At 41.7% G+C, this 21,670-nt stretch overlaps 1 protein-coding gene across 2 annotated transcripts; it reads right to left on the bottom strand.

Moving 5' to 3' along the window:
- Nucleotides 1–579: 579 nt before the first annotated feature.
- sacm1la (SAC1 like phosphatidylinositide phosphatase a) lies at nucleotides 580–21,174 on the bottom strand. 2 transcript variants are annotated; one of them, XM_083982222.1, is made up of 20 exons: nucleotides 21,065–21,174; nucleotides 16,514–16,611; nucleotides 15,197–15,271; nucleotides 14,975–15,102; nucleotides 11,441–11,590; nucleotides 10,517–10,576; nucleotides 10,390–10,423; nucleotides 10,031–10,132; nucleotides 9,794–9,879; nucleotides 9,597–9,683; nucleotides 9,443–9,511; nucleotides 9,273–9,352; nucleotides 8,408–8,506; nucleotides 8,180–8,318; nucleotides 6,544–6,613; nucleotides 6,339–6,411; nucleotides 6,104–6,197; nucleotides 4,891–4,983; nucleotides 4,743–4,800; nucleotides 580–3,968 (listed from the first exon to the last, which is right to left on the bottom strand). In XM_083982222.1, exons 1-20 carry the CDS (start codon nucleotides 21,091–21,093, stop codon nucleotides 3,832–3,834), a joined length of 1,761 nt encoding a protein of 586 aa, XP_083838348.1. In that variant the 5' UTR covers nucleotides 21,094–21,174; the 3' UTR covers nucleotides 580–3,831. The 2 variants fall into 2 exon arrangements, with proteins under 2 accessions (XP_083838348.1, XP_083838349.1); XM_083982223.1 differs by lacking the exon at nucleotides 21,065–21,174 and adding an exon at nucleotides 20,683–20,830.
- Between the last annotated feature and the right edge of the window lie 496 nt (nucleotides 21,175–21,670).

Raw genomic sequence — 21,670 nt, 5'->3', positions numbered from 1 at the left:
ATCCTATTAAGTGTTTCCTTTCTTCTTCTTTTTTAAATGTCATTCATGATAATACAATACGGCAGCTGCCCCCATATCTCACTACTCAAGAGATAGATACCATCTGGATGTTTGCCATAACTTCCAAATACCTGGCTAAACCACAGCCTAGTTACAACAACATCATCCTCTTTATTTTAACAGAGGGCTAGAAGGAGCACTTTGCTCTTCCCTAGACACTTTTTGCCATTAAAAACTAGTATAGAACTCGCAAATTCAAAAATCATTCACATCATTCAGACTAATTTCCCCACTGTCGGACGAATAAAGGATCAGGGCTCCAGGCTGTCCCGATATAGAGGTATTTTGCCCCTAATTTTCTAAACAGTGCAAGTAAATCTTGATCTACGTACTTGCGCATGTGCAACCAGTTTTTTGTTAACGCTGGTGAAATGTGAAAGGGGCGACTCAAAGAATCTGGAATCAGAAACAAGAACTGCCTCCTTCTAAACACCTCAGGCGGAATGGGCTGTTAACGTAAAAGAAAAACAAAAAAACACAAGACTGTGCGTTCATTGAAGTTTATTGACAATTACAGAAACCACTGGATGATGTCTCGTTCTGGAAGGAGAGCAGTGAAAACCGCTGAGGAGAAACACAAGATCATTTACATGTTCCACCACAAATTAAACTGATGCTGTCCTCCAGTACCTCAGCTAGGACACATAGATATTGTTCCTATCTTTTTAAAAATGATACATTTAGAACTATACATCCCCAATAATGCTCTTCATATGTGACTCTTAATGAGCATCATTCCCCACACACATTAAAAACATCGGCTGTCCTGCACAGGGTTGTAACATCATCTGCAAACCTGTAACACAACTTGTAAACATGTTGGGAAAATAACCGTGTTTCCCCATCTTGATCCCAAGAGCAGCTTGCAAACAGATGTTGAAAGTGTCGATGTTGAAAATTTAATAGAGTCCTGCCCCACATTTCTAAAAGTCCCAAATCCCCAGGAAAAAAACAAAAAAACAAAACGACAACAACAGGTAAAAAAAAAAATATCATGAATGAACTCAGTGTTGATTAGTAGAGATATACTGATCACATCAAAAACAAATCAAAGTGCACTGAATAACTGAAACCTTCAGGTTGTGGATGAGAGACAGAAAATATTTAAATGACCCGCTGTCATTGCTCGTCATAATTTCCACCCATGAATTACATGAATCACATCTGTCAATACAGATGTCAGTTTAAAATGTGCAGGTATTTCAAAAAAGGACCTCGCCTGCACAGCACAGATGACATGACTGATGACATCACTGGACATTCATCATTAGGTTGTGAAAGGTTGGACAGACAACGGTGCCCTTATGAACGATGTAGTTAAAAGTAGTGAGTACAGAGCACCTGAAGTCCTGAACTTTCTTTTTTTTTCTTTTCTTCTGTGCTTTGGTTAATACCCACAATTTATTAACTTGTGTGCACAACATCTCATCTTGTTAACACAAGTTATTATTACGCATTATAATGATGTTATTGTGTTGACAAAAGTTCTCCTCGAGGTCATCTGCCTCCTCATCAGTTAGAGTCCAAAAAATATGAATGAACCATTTGTGTCGAGTTTTGTCATGATCGCTGTGTGAAGTCTTGAGTTACGGATAAGATGTGTTGGTAACACTTTATAATAATAAGTACACACTATTAAGCATTAGTTAAGCATTAAATACTGAATTCATCATTGATAACACATGGATACTCATTAGTATGTAGTTTATAAACACAGTTAAAAATGTTTTACTCATCATTGATAAGCACTAACTTTATTTATAAACTACATACTACTGAGTATTTGTGTGTTATAAATGAAAAATTCAGTATTTATTAATGCTTAACTAATGCTTAATAGTGTGTAGTTATTATAAAGTGTTACCGATGTGTTTTATGAGGTCACACATTGACCTTGACCTTTGACGACCATAAATCGAACCACTTTGTCCTTGTGAATGTCTGTGCCAAATGTGAAGGGATCTCCTTTAAGAGCTCCCAAGATACTGCGTTCACAAGGGAAAAAAAACAGACTGTTTGACCTTAACCTCTTGACCTTTTGCCACTAACATCCACTGGGTTTGTCCTTTGGTTTCCTCCACGGTGTAACCGAGGTATCATGAGAATGGGTCGCCAGGCAGACAAGCTTTGGGCATAACGTCTCTGGTTTAGACCGTCGCCAACACAGAGGAATAAAATCAGCACTTCAGGACTCTGTACTGATACAGACCTTGATTGACACAAACTCACTAAGTTCAGATCAAACCCTGCAACCTTTTGGAAATGCCGCCCTGATTTGGTCCAGCTGGATAAAACGTTGGACTTTGACAGTAGCGTGAAAGTGAAACTGATCACTGAATCGATCACCAAACGGCAGAACGCTGGCCAGCCTGATCCGAGAGAAGACGAACCTCACACCACACCACACGCAGACCAAGAAGGGACGGTGACCGATCCTCATACGACTAGTTCAACTCAACATCAGAGGACGGTTTCAAAGCCCCATCAGCTCTTTTTTTTTTTTACTGACGATATGAAAGGTTCTGCGCCCTCTCCACTGAGGGGCAGCTGTAAGGCAGTGATCTAGAGAAGAGTCCAACTCGTCCTGTTCTACACTAGAGAACCATAAAAAACCCCAAACTCGGTGAGGAGACAGGGATATAAGTAAATAGGTTTGTACGATATCATGGAGCCCGAACATCTCTGCTTTAAAAAAAAACAAAAAAACTACTTCAGCACTGGTTTAAATCACCGAACAAATCAAAGACGTGGGCTGAGGTGCACAGGTCTGGATATATCATATACAGCTGTGTGCAGCTGTGTTTCATGGGTCTCCAAAGTGCAAAAAAAAAGATGGTGAGAAAGGAAAGTAGTATGGTGTTAATAAAAATGTAATCTTTGTTAAATCATCTTAATAGGAAGACATACTATACTGTTCACTTCAATTACATTAAGATTAGCCAAATACTTGTATTTAATGTGCAACTCCGTAAGGCTCGTTACAATTAGATGTACAGATTTCTCTATATATTTAAGTGCCACATCTTTCAATGAGATCGTTCAGGGCTGATTGACTTTAAGGAAACAATCATCTGTTTCGGTTAAGTATCTTTAAAGCTGCAGCGATCATTGTTTTCCAATATGGAAGGTCCACATAGTAAGAAGACAGATGTCCTTGGTTGATCCTGGTCCTGTATTATTACTTTGAAAGTGTCCTTTGCTCTCTCTCTCTTTCCTGTCCCTATCAAATTAAAAGCAGCAAAACCACAACACCTGTCCCACACCAAATCAATGGACAAACAATTAATGCAGCTTTAAAGAGTCCTATACATATAATACACCCAAACAACTACTTCAACAACTCCCTCCTCTGTTGTGACACCTTACACCGTTTATGGTTTTTATTGTAGCGTGTTCGTTGCCTGAAAACTTGACTGAAAACACCTTTCACTGCAGAGTGTACTGGTTTTTAAATGGTAAACAAATAAGAAGTCCCACCATACACTGTCTGTGCAACCAACAACCTAACCCAACACCAGCAGAGCCGACCTAAAGAGACAGTGTGAGTAAAAGCAAACCGTGTGAAGGAGTGTGAGCAGAGGAAAGGTCGAACAATGACAAACTGACTGACAGCATCTGGAGGACAGTGTGGAGGCAGATCAGTCTAGAGTCCAGATGTGAGGAAGAAGACAGTGAAGATGACGAGGTATATGAGCCTGCTGGGCCCAGCTGCTCCACGCATACACACACACACACTATCACACACGCACGCACACACAGAAACATCCCCACTCAGTCCATCTTCTCCTTGTGAACCAGTTTGGGGGCGTCCACAAAGTCTTGGCCGTTAAACATGATGATGGCGGCAGTGATGGCGCTGGAGGCGCCCCAGAACATCACGTAGGCCAAGGTCTCTGTCCACGTGTCACCTGGAGGACAAACAGCAGCGGTCACCTGAAGCCGTGAAACTTCCCTTCACACCCTCCCACTCGCCATCTGTTCCAGCCGGTAATACAGCTGATGATGGATGTAGTCTCCATGACTTCACATACAGGTTTCTGAAGAGCTGCTCAGAGTGAGCTGCTGCACCATCGCCATCTTGGCAGTGTCTGACCCCGCCCCCTTACTGCTAACTCATTTAAAATAGTGAAAAAGGAGGAATGCTTGAGGAGCTGAGATTTTGGCTCTCATATATAAGTACTAATAAAATGTAAACAAGTGAGTTAAATAAAAATTACAGCAGAAACAATAGATGTTTACATGTGTTTTGGTGCCTCTGGAGGTTTTCCATGCAGACATGACTCAGATATAATTTAACATTTTTGTGTAGTGCTGAACGATCACAGACTGTAAATGTGCTTTCTTATATTCTGTTCATCAGAAAATCATTTAAAGTAGAAACACCGATGTGACGAGAATTATTAAATATTAACCACCCGGGTGAGAGTTTGTCCTAGTTGCTGTGTGAAGTTTTTCGACTTTCTGTTCACTCTAATTTAATCAAAACTAAGTTCCAGACTTCAAAGTTTCATTGTTGCTCATGTCATCATAAATATTTTATGCTGCAAAGAGACATACGTTTTTTTGATGCCATTGTTTTGTGAAATATCAGAAGACTTCCAGCATCACTTTGATCTGATTGTGCTTCAGTAGTCGAAGACTCAAAGTGTCCAAAAGACGATACGAGTGCAGGTTGAACTTACCCGCCATGAGAAGACACACGATGCACATGGAGAACGCCACCAGCATGATGGTGGGCAGCTGCAAAACAGAGGAGAGAACGAGATCAGTGGATGAACAACAGTCACATCAGTGCTGCTGATGAATGAAGAAAAACACGTTTGTACTGACTGTGAGGAACTTCCAGTCCTTCTGCACACGGAGAGGAGTCGGCCCGTCTGACTCGTCGACGGCAAAGTTACCCAGGAACAGATCAATGGAGTCCTGAAACCAACAGAAACACAGCAACACTGTGACTGCACTTCACACACACACACACACATCATTCTACTATTGATGCTAATCATTTAAGGTTAACAAGAAACACAAAGGAATTGAGATTAAAATAATTATGACAAAGTTGTGATTGCAATAGATAAAATACAGGGTTCCGACTCTTTTCTTGAAATCGTTTTCCAGGACATTTTCAGCTACTACAGTCTGACGGACATTAGTTTTTACGCCATACACTGATTCATCCCGTCCCATTCATGCTTTGGAGAAGTGTTCTTTTCGACAATGGTACCTTATTTTGTAAATTTAATCAGTTTGTTTCTATGTTTATTCCTCTCTCTCATTCTCTCTCCCAGAAATCTGATTTAAAAAATATGCAGTCTATGGCTGTAATTTATGAAATAATCTCTTAAATGCTTAGAAATTGTGACAAACTTATCATAGCAGCACAAACATGTTTTTTTTTTTGGAAACGAAAACCTTAGAAGGGTCTGAAAAAGTCAAATAGAGCTCTGGTAGCTGTGATAAATCAACTCAAGCTTTTCCAGGACATGTGACTTTTTTTTCTCATTTTCCATGTGTTTTCCATGACTGGAAAATTGGTGAACCATTTTCCAGGACGCGTGGGAACCCTGAAATAATCAAAGTACAATATAGAATGTCTCTGAAAAAATGCAACTATTCTACAAGGTTGATATTTTCCTAAGTGTGATGTATTATTTACTATTGTGGCGTGATTGAAGAGGTCGTGTTGTCCCCTGTGACCACGGCTGATCCCAGATCATCATTCACACTTTCACCAAATAACATCTACAACATCCTCAAACTGATGTTCCCTGCTTCTATCTGCTATTGGTTGACACTACAACCTTTATTTTGAAAATTCATCAATCAATCTGTCACGGCCAACTTGACTATAATTATATCATATCAATCAGCTTTTAGACTCTTTATTCGTATCATTAAGAGCAAAACAACCACTACATATACAGTAATGTTGCTGTTTTACATGAGTTTCAACAGGTATCAGACTGAAGAAAATCATTTAAATTCAGTATCTAAGCCGTAAATTTCTAGTTAACATTGTGTCTGATTGACATCTCCATCGTACCTGTCTGAATCCATCAGAGAAGTTGTTCTTGTAGTAGCGGATCATGGAGTTCCAGCCGTCCATCAGCAGCCCCCACCTGGTCCTCTTCCCCGTCCTGATGGAGAAATCAACCTCCGATTACACACCGGCCACGGATGGTACAGTAATAATGATGCAGCAGCTGCACTCCACAATGCAAAACACATTAGTCAACTGATGTGTTGTGTGTTGTTGCGAGGTTGTAACGGTACCGTACCTGGTGAAGTCTGTTTTCAAGGCTCCGGTTCCTGCATACTGTACAGCGCATGCATTGGCATTGTCAGCCCATGCTGGTTAGAGAGCACACACAGAGAACAGTGAGGACGCACTCAAGAGGTCGGAGCTTCTACTTTACAAAACAAAACAAAACAAAAAACACACCACACATGCTAACAGTCTGGCGCAGAAGAGAGAGGAGTTACCGTTCTTGTAGATCTTCTCGAACTCGGCCTGCTCTTCAATCCGCTGGCCCACGTTCAGTACGCCCATCCTCTGTCCACACACACACACACACACACACACACACACACAAGACACACACACACAGGTCAGTAAAAAAGGGGACACACCACCCTAAAGCATTTAGTTGTTATGCTGCACACAACTGGAACAAACTACCAGCAGGACTGAGATCAGCCCCAACTGTGAGCACTTTTAAATCCAGGTTAAAAACATTTCTCTTTTCATGTGCTTATAGCTGAGCTCTTTTTAATAACTTTAAACTTTATCTATTTTCTTTTGTTTTACTTTTTTATTCTTCTTTGCTCCTGCATTTAACTCTGTGTTTTTTGTTTTTATGCTGTTCTTTAAAAAAAAAAAGTTTTGTCTTTATGTAAAGTACATTGAGTTGCCTTGGTATGAAATGCGCTATATAAATAAAGATACCTTGCCTTGCCTAAAGCAGCACAATCCACCTACATGTATCTCCTTGTGCGTTGGTTCCCAACCTCAGATCTCAGGAGCTCCACAGACCGTTGCCTGTTCTGAGACTGTGAGGTTATCAAAATTGTATTGGTGCATATTGAATTGATTTCCTGTCTCTCTCTCTCTACTGTGCTGTCAATTAAAGGCAATAAAAAAGCCCAAAAAGTATACTTAGGGTGCACTCACACTAGGCAATCGTACCGTGCCCAAGCACGTTTGCCCCCTAAAGTCCGGATTCTATTGCTGGTGTGAGTGCAAGCGTTCCGTGCCTGAGCACGGTACACTTCCCTGGCCCGGCACGGTTGGGAGAGGTGTGCTTGGGCACGGTACGCTTGGCCAGGAATGCGCACACGTAATGCGCTGCGGGCTCGTTCTCCACCACGTGTCTGCAACCGCATGTAAACAACAGTCACTTAACGATTACGTCGCGCCGTAAACATCGCTAGTTAACGTCGCTTTGATTAAACTTCAAGATAACCATGACAACCGGTCAAAGCGCCGTTCTTTCAGCAGTCAGAGCGCATCCGCCGTGTTGGTATATCAACGTGATGACGTATGTGTCGGAGACAACCGTGCTTCAGCATGCTTGGGTTCGAGGTAGTGTGAGTGCGGGCCAGCGGGGGACAGGGGAGGGGGGGCATTCGGGCTTCAGCACGGTACGGATCAACTGGCCCTAGTGTGAGTGCGCCCTTAAAAAAAAATAACACACCCAATTGGCTAATCAGAATTATGTATAAACAAAGACAATAGGAACAAAAACCTACAGCTGCAGTTTAGTTTTGTAAATAAAAGTTTGTAACTGATCACTTTATTGTTTTACAGGGGCTGTGGATGGGAGGGCCTGGCTTGTCTTGGACACAAGCAGGGAGGGGGGGGGGGGGGGCTCAAGGATATAATGTTGTGAACCTCATGTCAATAGAGAGTAGATGGATGCGCCTGAGAGCTCTGGAGATATTGTCCAAACTGGATTATCGTTTTATATAATCTGCCATGATGTGATTTATCTGCACTCTTCTCTCATTTCTGCACACGACGAGCTTGACCTGGAGGCTGGAGTTCCAGCTTTTTGCTATTCTTGCTATTCTTAGAGGCTCAGAGCAGCAGCAGCAGCAGCAGCAGCAGGGTTAGACGTACCTGGAGCTGAGACTGTAGGGAGCGTCGGGCCAGCAGGCTCTGGATGACGTTGGTCCTGTCCAAGCAGTCCATGCAGTTGCTGCGGAAGACTCCCCTCTGCTGGACCAACGTCTTCCCGTCTGAGTTCACCATATAGTAGCTGCGCGCAGACAAGCATCTGAGTTAGTCCCTCGCAGAGTTACAGCTTCATATTCCATCCACAGCAATCGCACGTTACCGGTAAGTTACCTGTATTCTTCTTGTGTCTCGGCGACAGAATCCACTAAGATCTGGAGACGGTCCCATCGCATGTGGCTGCACTCTTTGTGGAAGTCGAAGGCGATGTAACTGAGGACAAGAGCAGACCACGTCCGAAACAGTTAATGCTAATAATAAGTCTGTAACTTCTGCCTCAAGGGGGCCTCTCGATCAAAACAATAACAAGAGACGGAATCGGGTGACGTCATGAAGCAGCATGGGGTCATGGGAGTTGTTGTCTTTGGATGCGATCAGTGGTTCAGCAGGTTTTTAGGCGTCTTCCTCTCGTTCTTTGACAGTTTCTTTCATGTTATTTTACTTTTTTCTTTTAAAGAGGAACTATGCAGGATTTGTAGCGTAACTATGATACATTTTTACCTTAATTAAACAGTTTTGGAATAATTATGATGGTTTAATAAATGACTTTTAACTTGTTACAGGGAGACTGGAGGCTCTCTGCCTTCCACCTACTGTAGCGTCTCTTGGCTGATAAACAACTTTTCAAGATCGCGGCCCCCGCCCCGGTGTCCTAGCTCTCGTCTCTGCGCACCGCAACCCGTAATCTCTTGTTTATGACAGATTAAACTACACAAACATGTCGTAACATCATATATGATATATAATGTTATCTACCGCTCTGTTGATTGATTTCTCGCCGGCTTTGTTGTAAACAAATGCACATGGCTGAGAGGAGGGTTAGCAAAACAGCGGAAAAGAAACTGAACTTGCATAGTTCCTCTTTAAAGCTCTTTGTAACTTTATTAGAATTATACAGGTAAGTGGAATACAAATGGTGTTAGTTTTCTTACCATTATTATTGTCATTATAAGTGACTGTGGCACTGGGCAACACTTACTTGAGCATACCGTTGTTCATGCCTGACACCATCTTGGCAAAGGCCTGTTCTAGTGGCTTCTCTGAGCCCTTCTGATTCACCTGGAACAACAAGAGAAGACGAAAACACACATCGTTCAGAGGCTTTCTTCTCTTTGCTTTTGAAAGAAGATCTTAAAAAAGAGTCCTCACCAGGTTGAGGATCGTTTGCTTCCCATAGATGAGGAGTTGAGAGTCAAAATGCCTCTGGAAACCATCCAGCTACAGACAGATTTCACATGGTCAGAGGTTTTATCAAATCTATCAGAATTTGGATTAAACAAAAGTGCACAATGCCTCCTCTTACGTGACTGGTGGTTTTGCTGATTATAGGTTTAGGTTTGTATTTCAGGTTGGGCCTCTGGCTCCAGAAAAAGGGCATTGAGCCTCGTGTCTGGGGACAGAGAGAAAAAAAAAAAGTTACATCATTTAAAAAATCATCTCTGAAACATCTGATCTAAAAGTGAGAGTATGAGCCGCCGTAATAATAATAATAACACTCACCTGAATAAATGAGGCCTTTGCTCCTTCATACAAAACGATCTGCTCCGTCTCCACAAAGTTAGCAGCATGGCCCTCAGAGTCGATGCCTGAGAGGAGAGCAGGACAGCGGTGTGGAAGACAACATTACCTAATGCTACTAGTGAAGTGCATTGGAGATTAAAGTAGAACTGGTTATCGAAAAGTGAAAGCCGTCAGATTATTTGCTCTCATCGAGACGTGACGCCCAGGGTCTGTTACCTCTGACGTAGTATCTGACACCGGCCCGGAAACAGCTTCTCCTGGAGATGAGGATCCACTCAAAGATCTTTCCGTTTATACGACATGGCTTCATGACGATGACTGAACCAGAGGGGTCAAGGAAAGGCTCTGAAGCTGATCTGATCTCAATGAGATAAGATTGTTTTATCTCATCTCATGTTAAAAATGTTTTACTCTAAGCACTGTACTTATAAACTACATACTAAAGAGTATTCATGTGTTATAAATGAAGAATTCAGAATTTATTAATGCTTAATAGTGTGTACTTATTGTTAAGTGTTACCTCCCATTGTATCTCATCTCAGAAAATCAGAAGACAATCGATGAAAAAAGGATACATCCATGGACGACAGGAAGTGCAAACCTATGAAGCTAGAGGGGAAATAGTCACATTTATTCTGATGAAATAAAATGAGGTCAGAAACACTGACAAATAGGCCACGGTTTCAGAATGACATGCGTTACCTCTGGTTGTGCAGCCAATTCTCTCAGGAGGTTCCCGTTCCACACAAACCTCTGATCTGCCTGAAAACCACGAGACAGTCGAGACGTCAACACACGCGATTCATCAGTCACGGAAAGCAAAAGCGACATAGTAATGATCATTGTGCAGTGCTGCTATTTCCAACATCTTGCAGAATGCGTGACATATTTAAAACAAAGGGAGGAAGTGCCCAGTGTCAGTGTGGTGCTGCTGATGAAGTGCTTGGTGAGAGTCAGAATCAGGCTTTCGCATACACACAAATGTAATGTTTGTTACTGTTAGTGGTCGTGTAGAGCAACACATTGTGCTCTACAGTTATGCACACAACGATATGCATACACATACCACAGATGACACAGATGGCTGGTATGACAATTGAACAATTGCAAGAATGCACCAACTTTAATTAATTATATTAATTATATTTATAATAAAGTTAGGAGCATAGAGGAGACTGTAGATTTAAGTGATTTACAATTGAGGTTGTCACATTGTGGGTCATTACTGCAAAGGCAGTTGCTGTGTTATGTTTTGGTTGGCCAAACATTTTTGGATGTGTTTACTGAGCCAAGCGGCACCAGTAGTTGTTCTGTGTGTCTGTTGCCCGGAAGTCACAAAGTAAAGACGTATCCTGAGCCTAATTGTCTATCATTATATATATAAAATCATAAATAAATCGATTACTTGTCCCACTTCCTTAATTACCCTTCATTCTATTGTTAGAAAAAAGAGAAAATGAAAAAATATAAGGTAAATAAAGATAAAAATAAAAAAAGGAAGTGTTTGTAGTTCAGTAGTATTGCTCATGCAATAGCAGTGATGATGTCTCGATATTCTTGTCATAGAAACAACAACAGACAGCACTTTTTTCTTTGATGCAGCACTTTTCTGCGTGGACGTCTCACCCTCTCCAGCAGACTCATCTCCTGGAAGTCAGGGCTGGTGTTGGCCAGCCGCTGCAGAGTGTGTGTCAGGTCGTAGTCCGTGCAGAAGTAGAAGCCATCCGTGGTCAGCACATTGTTAATCATCGACAGGAAGGTTTTATTCTCCTGCGACTGGAAGAGGAAAGAAAACACACTTTGAGTGCTCAGGGAAAAGTCATGACAATACACTTTGCAGGAAACCGCCTGTACTGTCTGTGTTGGGGATGCACAGATGCGACTTTTTCCTCTCTCATCTATCTCAGCTCTATCTGCTGACTGCCAGGGGAGAAAAAGCTGTGGGCCTGCGTTTATACAACTTTCAAGAACAACACTTAGGAATGCTCTAAAGTAAATATGAACACGAGCTCCGCGTTTCTCAAACAAATCGCTGCACTCAGGCACTTTTCTCCTCCTCACAGTTTTAAAGGTTTATTAAACTGACTTGATTTATTTTCCCAGTTCATTTTTACTGGCGATTTAAAGGTTTTATACCAGAGATTTTACACAATATTACAGCAGCACACACCTGTTTTCTATGTAAATAAATAGTACAGTGAAGGCATCCTGAACAAAGCCATGGTGTCTCAACATATTTTGTAATTCAAGTCTTTTTTCTTGATGGTTCATAATGTTATAGGTCTGTTTGCATCAGCCACAGCTTCTCTAGACAATAGACATGGTAGAGTTACTGTAGTTAACCAGCTATTTCTGACACTAAAAGTGTAAATAGTTGACTGGCTAACTGTTGATGCATATCACAGCATAGCTAACATGTGCTAGTGGTTGTGGTTAGACTGGTTCTGTTGGCTCTTGTGTTCACAGAGTAACTCCACTCAGCTGAGCTCCTTGTTGTGTTTTTCTTTCTTTCACCTGCTCGACTAAAGACAGTAACGACTGTTTATATAATCAAATGTACAACATGGCTGATGGAGGAATCAGCTAAACTTGAACACTTAACTTGGCTGGTGGTAGGATACAGTCATTCAATGAATCTTGAGCGACTGACAGCACGGCTACAGTGTTGTGTTTACAGATAGATGTTTATTGGATAAGACAAGAGGTCAAGGTTTTGTGTCAGCTACAGCTACAGGAGACTGACTGCATCTGCCAGATGACAAACTTGATGGCTGGAAACTTGAGATGAGAATCAGCTTTTTGTTTTTCTGTCTCATATCAAGGAGTCATTGTTTCAAAGGGGCAATCATTTCAAATCTAGACGCTCCGCCATGTGCCAGGCCTGAGTGAAAAGTCTGACACTAACAGAGACATGGGTTTGGTGAGGGGTCAGTTTTGACTTTGGCCGTTGTTGTTGTTGTTGTTGTGCTACTGTTGCTTGGTGAAGCTCAGCTCCCCCTCCTCCCACCTGCCCATTCAGACTCAGAAGAGAGTTTCGTGCTTTGTGTGTGTCTGTCATGTTAATAGGATCTGGATGCTAAGCCAGTTAGCACAGAGAGTGAAGCCTGACGTTACACCTCCATCCTTTACTTCTTACATTCCTGTCCCTTTATCTGCTCTGTGTTGTCCACTGTTACCATAGATTAGCCTCAAACCGACGACTTAGAGCCTCACTAGATACTATTAGACAAAAAACAGGCAGGAAAGAACTAGTATCATTAAATAAAATCAGCTTGATAAAAGCCAAACACTATTCTGTCACATCCAGTTCCTCATTATCATTTGGACACTGGATACACAGTGTTTTACCATGAATCACGTTTCCAGCCAAGGCTGATCCTTCAATTAGTACACCAAGAATAGAAGCAGCAGCAGATTAATAATGCACTGCCTGCTTCGCTGAAATGAGATAGCACCGACTGCAAAGACTGAAACATGAGGTCTCAGTCAGAGAGAGTGCACGCCTGAGAGACACCCACAATCCATCACACTGTACCGCAAATGGTGTTCACAGGCTGACTCTCATCATTAACTTCAGTGGGAGGCCAGGTCAGAGACAGTAAGCGACTGCTGTTGGTCTCAAATGTCATGTCAGGAAATTTAGTCATAACTGCTGTGTGAAGACTCGAGTTATGGCTGTAAAGTGTTCAGCTAGCTCATCACGTCAGTCTTCACCTTTGACCACCATAACCTCATCAGTTTGTCTTTGAGTCCAAGTGAACATATTTACCAAATTTGAATGATCGCGTCAAGATGTAACTGAGATATTGTGGTCAGTCACATGACTGAAGCCATGTTTTGTGAGGTCACAATCTTTGACTTTTGACCCCCAGAGTGGAGACATAATAACACAACAAACTGAGGTAGAGAAGGGAAGGGAATTACAACTTAAAGGAGAATTCCGGTCATTTTCTAAGTAACGCATCAATCAATCAATATCAATATAACTGCTTTTTTTCCCCATCCAAAATCATTTTTTCCCTCCTAAATCCATGTTTTCCTCACGTTTTTGTCTTTGTTGATATGGAAACAGTCTCGAGCTCGACAGTGGACTAGTAAGGTCTACCCAGGAAGCTAGAGTAAACAGAGCTACGTGATAAAAACACACGTTAACACTGCTCTCTCACATTAACAGAGTTATGCACACTCAGTGTTGTGTGGTGAGGAACTGGTGGATGTTACAAAGCATTGTGTAGTGATATTTTGAGCATTATATAGAGGCCAAAGTCGCGGTTAGAAGAACACTTCTTCTAACACTACTTCGCTGTTTAACTGCAGTGTAGTGCAGCTAGCAGGAGGAGAGCTAGGTCCAGGCTGCACATATTTTTCTCAGATTTTTTCCTATGGTCGCACTCGGGGACCTAGAGCTGTAGAGCGTTATTTAGAAAATGACTGGAATTCTCCTTTAAGGGGAAGGGAAAACTTCAAAACATCAAGGGTACGCACCACTAAGAAAAGTTTTTGTGTCTCTGTTGTAAGATTACAATGGATGAGCAGTTAAAATAATGCATAAACACAAATCAATGAAAAACACATAAGGAAACGATGTTCATGAAATATAGAAGGGAAAACGCTGTTTAAATACTACCTGATGGTCATGGTTATACTGTTTTGTTTGTTAATTTGTTTGTTTTCTGTTGTTGTTGCTTTGTTCTCTTTTTTTTCTTTTTCCTTTCAACCTTCTTTGTTGTGTGCAGGATAGATATATTATAGTTTTCTATGTGGATGTAGGGGTAGGACTAAATAAGTGTTACACTTCCTCCTACTCCTTTTCAGGCTTTTTGTTATTAGGAATCATGTCGTCTTTGAGCTTATTTGTTCGTTTATTTGGTTTTCAGTTCCTGTTGTCTTTTCATCATCACTTTTTATTTATATATAAGCTTGAAATAAATTGTGGGTAAAAATAAATAAATAAAATAACTGAAGTATTTCAAACACTTACAACTATGGAGGGCGTCAGCTTTATAAAATGTTTCTGCTATGATGTCAACAAGACTATCCTGTTTAGTTTTGTATACCAGAATGGGAAGGACAAACAGTATACTTCTGCCTTCAGATGCTCTTGTTGGCTGAATCCGCAGCAGTGTGTACGCTATTAACGAGAGCACAAATCTTGCTGACCTGTATCTCCGAGAGGTGCAGCACTGTCTTCTTGTAGGAGATCACGTCAAAATCCACGGCCTTCCACACGGCGTGGCCCAGGAGGCTGCCCACGTTCCTCTTCCTGGTGATGACGATCAGGTACATCCCTGTGAGGTGTGAGTGTGAACGTGTGAGGTCACTCACAGCTGTTTGACTGTACAGGTGTCAAAGATATGACCGTCATATCACAGAGGAGCCTACCTGCTACCAGGCGAATGGTTCCCATGATGCCACATATCGGCCTGGTGACCGCCGAGGGTGGAACATCCTTTTTACCTACGGTACATTGATCAGACAAAGAAAGTCAACAAACCATATGAGTGAATGTTATTTTAATGAGGATTAGTTGATTATTTGCTCAAAAGGAGCTTTGAAAATCTAGCTCTAAAAATCTAACTGCATGATATAATCTCCACAAAGATCATGTCTTGAAAGAATGAAAGCAGAAGTGGGCAGATGAGTCGAGCAGACGAAGCCACATTGGAAACATCCAGTGAGGGGAAGCTGCAGTGCAAACAGAGGTCAAGCTAAGCTAACAGGCTGGGCTATGAAAACATACTTAAGATAATTATCATCTCAACAACTGTGACCATTTCATTTGTTTTTATTGGCTCTGCAAACGGCTGACATTTTATTTACAGTAATCAGCTCTAGCTAACTTTCACACTCACAGTTGGATGATTAACATGAGAATTTGCTTAGTAGTACTACCATGTATGTACTACATTAGGAATTGAATTACAATGTAGGACCACATGTCACATGTCGAAACATCTACTGCTCAAAGTCTTATTGGAAACAGTCACACACATGTATGCAATTAAATAAGCAGACATCAAAGTGCAAAAGATGCAGAAATGCAGAGAGGAAAAGGTGTTTAGAGAAAACACAGATTTCTTTGGCCCCTTCATCATCCTCCTGGAGGTGAGCAGTCATGGCCCCTGACCCTGTGTTTTCATGGCTAAAGGAACATTTCAGAGAGAACAGACCGGTCTGGACTGTGCCAGTCATCCTTGAGCCGCCCTGTGCCGGCTGCACGTCACGGGATCCTCTGCATGTCACCCAGGTGTATAAAGTTCCCATAAAAGGTGGTTTGACAAGGATTATAGTGCAGATTGCACAATTACAGCCACAGCTGCTTTTCCCCTGATGTAATACCATACCACTGGCTGCACAGTGTTGTTTTTCTTCAGTGGTTTGAGCTACAAACATCGGTTTTTCCTGTTAAACTAGAAAATCAACGCTTTCTGCAAAGCCCATGTTTGTCTCTGTGAGGTATTTACTTCCACCAATTAACTAATGTTTAATGTTGCAGGAAAGTCTGACCTTTTGTCTGGCACATCTCTTCATGCCATAAACTAATTGAATCATGCAAATCAAGAGAAAGTGAATTTAAGTGCAAGACAAAAGATGACGGTTAAGAACGTGTCAGGATCGACACTGCATTAATTGAAGAAGTTGCCATATTTTTTGAATGATTGTGAACTGGATGTCATTAAACTTTCAAAGAGTTTCTACCTGTGAGGGTCATCTCATTTGAGACCCTGTCGATCGCCAGCACAGCATCAGCCCCCTCATCGCAGGCCTCGATGAAGAACTTCTCTGGGGTGGTGTGTCTGGGAGAGAAAGTAGAGGTGGTGTTAAAAAAACAAGTTCAACCTGAGCTTTAAACCTGCAGCTTGCAAAAGTTTCATTGGGTTCACCTTCACTTCACTGGTGTTCAACATCTTTTATGTAAAAATCTGTGTTTAAAGACAGTAACACTGACAGACAAATGAAAACGTATAATTGGATCAATTGGTGAAATAAAACATCTGTATTTAAGGTCCATACAACAACATAAAAAGTTAGATGTCCATGTAAAGCAGGTCATGGTTTCATATTAATGCTGTGACAGTATCAAAGCCTCAGTCCACAGAGAGATGCACACAGCCTGTATTCAGAAAACGAGCCCTAAAACGAGCCATCAGGACTTCTGTAACTCTGTGATGTACGAACTACAGAGAAACATCTCAGAGCCAGTAGCAACCATGTGATAATGTGATATTTTAAGTCATCTAATTGACCATTAGTGAAGACATAGACGGTGGCAGGTGTCTGGGTATGCAGCCTGAACACCAGGCGACCGGAGCTGTCAGGTTGAGACACGTTTAACCTGGAACACCTAAAAATACACAACGCCCAAAACACAAAGGTGCAGTGACACTCCCGATCATATCAAGTTGTGATTAGGTTCTGCTGGATGAATCATCGTATTCTCCCTCCCTACAGAGATGAAGCAAGGCACGAACGGTGGCTTTCTGGACAGGGAGGAAAGATCCTGTGAAGTGACCCAGAAGAATGAGGATGGTAAGTGCTTCATTTTTTAGGAACTCCTGTATGGAGGAGGTAGGTACATTTGTGTCTTTATTATTCAATCAAAAGAAAAGATATTTTCAATCAAATAATAACTCACTTCAATCAAAAAAAAACCTTTTCAATCAAAGAAAAAAAGGGTTCAAACGCAATTTTTTGGGTCTCAAATATTTTTTTGCTTTTAAACACTTTTCTTTTGATTGAAAAGGTCAAGTTTGTTTTGATTGTTTAAATCAACTTTTCTTTTGATTGAATAGTAAAGACACAAATGTACCTCCATACACCTGCACACTTCCCTATTCGGCAGCTAGTACACAGGCAGAGTGGAGAAACATCCGCTATGTTCGGTCATGTATTCTCATGAGGAGAGATGAATAAATCGATGATGACACAACAAGCAGCTGTCTGTTATATTTCGGAGACCGCAGAGATTGGCAGTGCCGGTGGGCAGGAGGAGGAGGAGGAGGAGGAAGAGGAGGAGGAGGAGGAGGAAGAGGAGAACTGGGGAGGAGCCTGTCGCATCCTCTGTCACTTTATCATAAACATTCAGACTTTGTTTTGCCAGTGAAGCAGAGCTGCTGCTCCATGATACAAATATAAAAGATGTGAACCAACTCGAGCATTATTTCATCAGTGCTCAAACACACACACACACACCTGCTGCAGCCGTTCACACTGTGTTTTTGTGTGTAACGCTGCCTCAATACACCACAGGAACAACATGCAGATCAATACCCATGCAGCGTTTTAATTCACCGTTTATGGAGAGTGTTTTGAACTGACTGAGAGGCATTTTCAAGTTCAAGTTGATCGATTTCTAAAGGGAGCTTGCATGGATGTGTGTGTACAGTTTGAGGCATCTTATTACTGTTTTGCTGGATCCTAAGTGCTGTTTTATGAATGGTGCATGCTCCTGGTCTGAATCTGTGAGTTGTGTGTTTTAGCGAATCATCTGGTTGCTGTTGCATGACTTCCTGCAAAGCTATGGATGAGCAGCTTTACAGTCGACAGCGACCTCTGACTCCCCTGGGGAAGGGTCCTTCTCTCTGTTGTGGGTAACTAACAGCATTACATAATCTATGTAGCCTAACCCATGATCAGCCCGGCCTCCCTGCTGCCAAGTAGTGCGAGGAGCGCAGTGAGCAGCCCCAGCTTCTTTCATGTTATCCTCACACTCTCTCACTCTGTGTCTGTCTACTGTCAAAACAGTGAATAAAATCAACATGACAGAACAAGTTTAAAAACAACACTGGGTCTAAAAATCGAGTATATGTAGGCTATATCTGCACTGCCAGCAGCTGGATGGACTGCGATTATAAGGGTGGTCCCAAACATCAAGTAGAGGAGAAGAAAAAGACAGAAAATGAAGACAACTGCCGATTTTAGTCCATTGATTTGATATGTTATATGGAGCAACAACTATTTGAGCTTTAAATCCCTGCAACACACAAAAAAGTGACCTCAGTGGAGCTCAGGGTGATGTAGCGAAAAGCTCAGCTGCTGCAGCGGTGACAAAGCCACACAAGCGCTCTATTGTTGGCCTTGAGTAATCTCGACACACTACACATGCCTGAGCTACGACAACGCAAAGTCGTATTAGTGATATAATAACTATTATACGAGGACACGCAGACCCTTTCACATGGTTCAGCCTATCTTCCTCAAACCAGATGTGCTTCGCTTAACATGCTGGTTTTCATTCACTCCTCCTTAGGCATCTTCCACAATCGACATCATGTGTCTGAATGAGCTAACCAACACACAGTCTTCACTGGAGTTAATCAAGTGGATCAAGATTTCTCAAAATGATCAACGCACCATAGTGAAAACTGAATTTTAAAGGCACATATATTATCATGGTAGAAACCTGGGACTCCCCTTGGAAACTCCTGTGGATACTACAAGTTCAATGACCTCTATGATTATAAACATATTTCTGACAAATAATATTATATATTTGTCAGACTTTACATTATGTTTTTGCTTTTTCTTGTAAAATACCTGTTTGATTGGAGAGTCAGAACTCAGACACTACTTCAACTTGCCCATATGTATACAGTATGTCTATGTTTTGTTTGATTATAAAGCAGTTCTATGTTTAATAGTAATCCTGTGAATCAACAGAGAAATGTACACAGCCTGTATTCAGAAACTGAGCCTTAAAACCAGCTGTCTCGGGAGTCGGGACTTATGTAACTTTGTGATGTCACAACATAGCTGTCACAACCAAAGCTCTGAGCCCCCGCCGCCCACTTGAACCCACCACACAGTGATCACAGGATTTGGTGTCTCTATGGATATTTCCCTGAAATCTGCTATATTTATTTATTATCACACAGAAAACTATCAGACAAGACGATAAATCAGAGCCTCCTCTCTTCTGATTGGCTCACTGACCTGTTGTTACTATGAGATATAAAACTAAAACAAGATGTTATTTTGGTTCTTGAAGCCACAGATGTATCATGTTACGCCTCAACATAAAAAACACAGTCGACCAATAGTGGATCTTTAAAGGCTGTTAAAAGAACAATAGTTTGGAGCAGGATTCATTGGCTGATACACTGCCAGAAAATGAACACTGAGTAGAATATAAAGATTTCTAAACTTAAATCAATTAATAGAAAAATGAGGATATGTAGCTAATTTTAACAACTTCATGGTATATTTAAAGTAATAAGGGAGCTGCAAAGATCCTCCTGTCATCGTGAGTTTAAGTCTAATGTTTATGACTGAAGTTGTCTTATACAAAATGATCATTCATGTAAGTAGAAATGATCTCAGGTAGGTAAACAATAGTAGCCTTGGCTGTCTGTGGCGCAATAAAGATGATGTAGCCCAGATATCAGATCCGATATTTCTTCAGATAATGATAATTCATTAAATGTCCTGTTGGTCTAACTGATTGATCTGTTGAGCTCTAAAACACAGCAGGAAAAGAGTCAAGTATGGACCTTTAAATTAAATGCTCTGCTGCCTCTCCTCCACAATTTCTATATGTTTCACCAGATAAATACAAAACCCTTTAATTCCAACTTGTCTGTAAACCCATCATGTCAGGGATACACACTATGCAGAAGATGAGGAAAGCTCCTTATTCTCACTAAACACAACTGTCAGGCTCAAAGGTATCTATCTCTAGGCGGACAGGGCTGGGCAGCTCACTGGGGGATCGAACAGGGTGTGTCTGACAAAAGTACACAGATCCCTGTCAACTTTCATGAAAGTAATAAGAAAAAGGACAAGACGCAGCAGGGGAGTCGAACAGCGGACCCCCGGACGGACAGAGCCGTCAACAACAACCCTGCTGCCGCCGCTGCTAGCAACGTTACCCGTTAACTAAGTTTCTTCCTCCTCCGTGTTAGCAACAAACAACTGCCCGGTGCTGAGCGCTGACAGCCGCCTCACGCCTCCCGCCGAACCCGCATCCAGGACGCCGACGTATTTTCCTCCATAATGAATGAGAGCGGAGTGAAACTTGGCCGGTTCTCGCTCTACCGGCCGAGCCTGTCAGCGAACTTCAGCTGCTGTGTCATCTAACGTTAACCCGCCGCCGCCGCTGCTGCCGCTGCCGCTGCCGCTGCTAACTCTCGGACTACCGGGCTAATGTACCGGCTCGTAACCGCCGCGTCTTAACCGACGTTCTACCGGCCGTTGACGTTATAACGGCGGTTCAACAGAAAAATAATTCAAACGTCTTTAAATGTTACTTACAGGTTGTATCTCTCGTAGGCGGTCGCCATCTTCGCTCCGTCTACCTGACCTCAGTGACGACAGCCGTGAGTGGGTTATGTGTGTGCGAGTGTGTTGTGTATGTGAGTGTGTGTGTGTGTGTGTGTGTGTGTGTGTGTGTTGCCAGATACGAGCTGTGTATCCCGTAGAGGGCGTAGTATGTAAAATGTGGATTTCCCTCCCAGCCCATGTGAACCTGGAGCCCATGGAAGTCCCGATGACAGCTGGTACTTGTAGTTCAATGACTAAAACTAGACTACAAATAGGTGTCTTGGAAAATGAATGAATGAATGAATGAATGAATGAATGAATGAATGAATGAATGAATGAATACATATGATAAAATATAAATAAATAATGATAAATAATTAACAAATATGATAATAATACGATTGATAATAAATGACATAATAAGTAAGAACAGAAACCAATTAAAAAAAACATTATAAAATGTTCATACATTTGAAATATATATATTGAAATAAATAAAGGGGCAAAACGAATGGTCAGTCAGGTTTAAATGGGAGAAAGTACAACAAAAAAAAACCCATCAACATATATGAGAGGTCATTATGCAGATGTAAATTT

The sequence above is a fragment of the Trachurus trachurus genome, assembly GCF_905171665.1.
Source record: "Trachurus trachurus genome assembly, chromosome: 11".
Lineage (NCBI taxonomy): Eukaryota > Metazoa > Chordata > Actinopteri > Carangiformes > Carangidae > Trachurus > Trachurus trachurus.
Note: the sequence above shows the minus strand (reverse complement) of the source record. Positions and strands in the feature narration are given on the sequence as shown.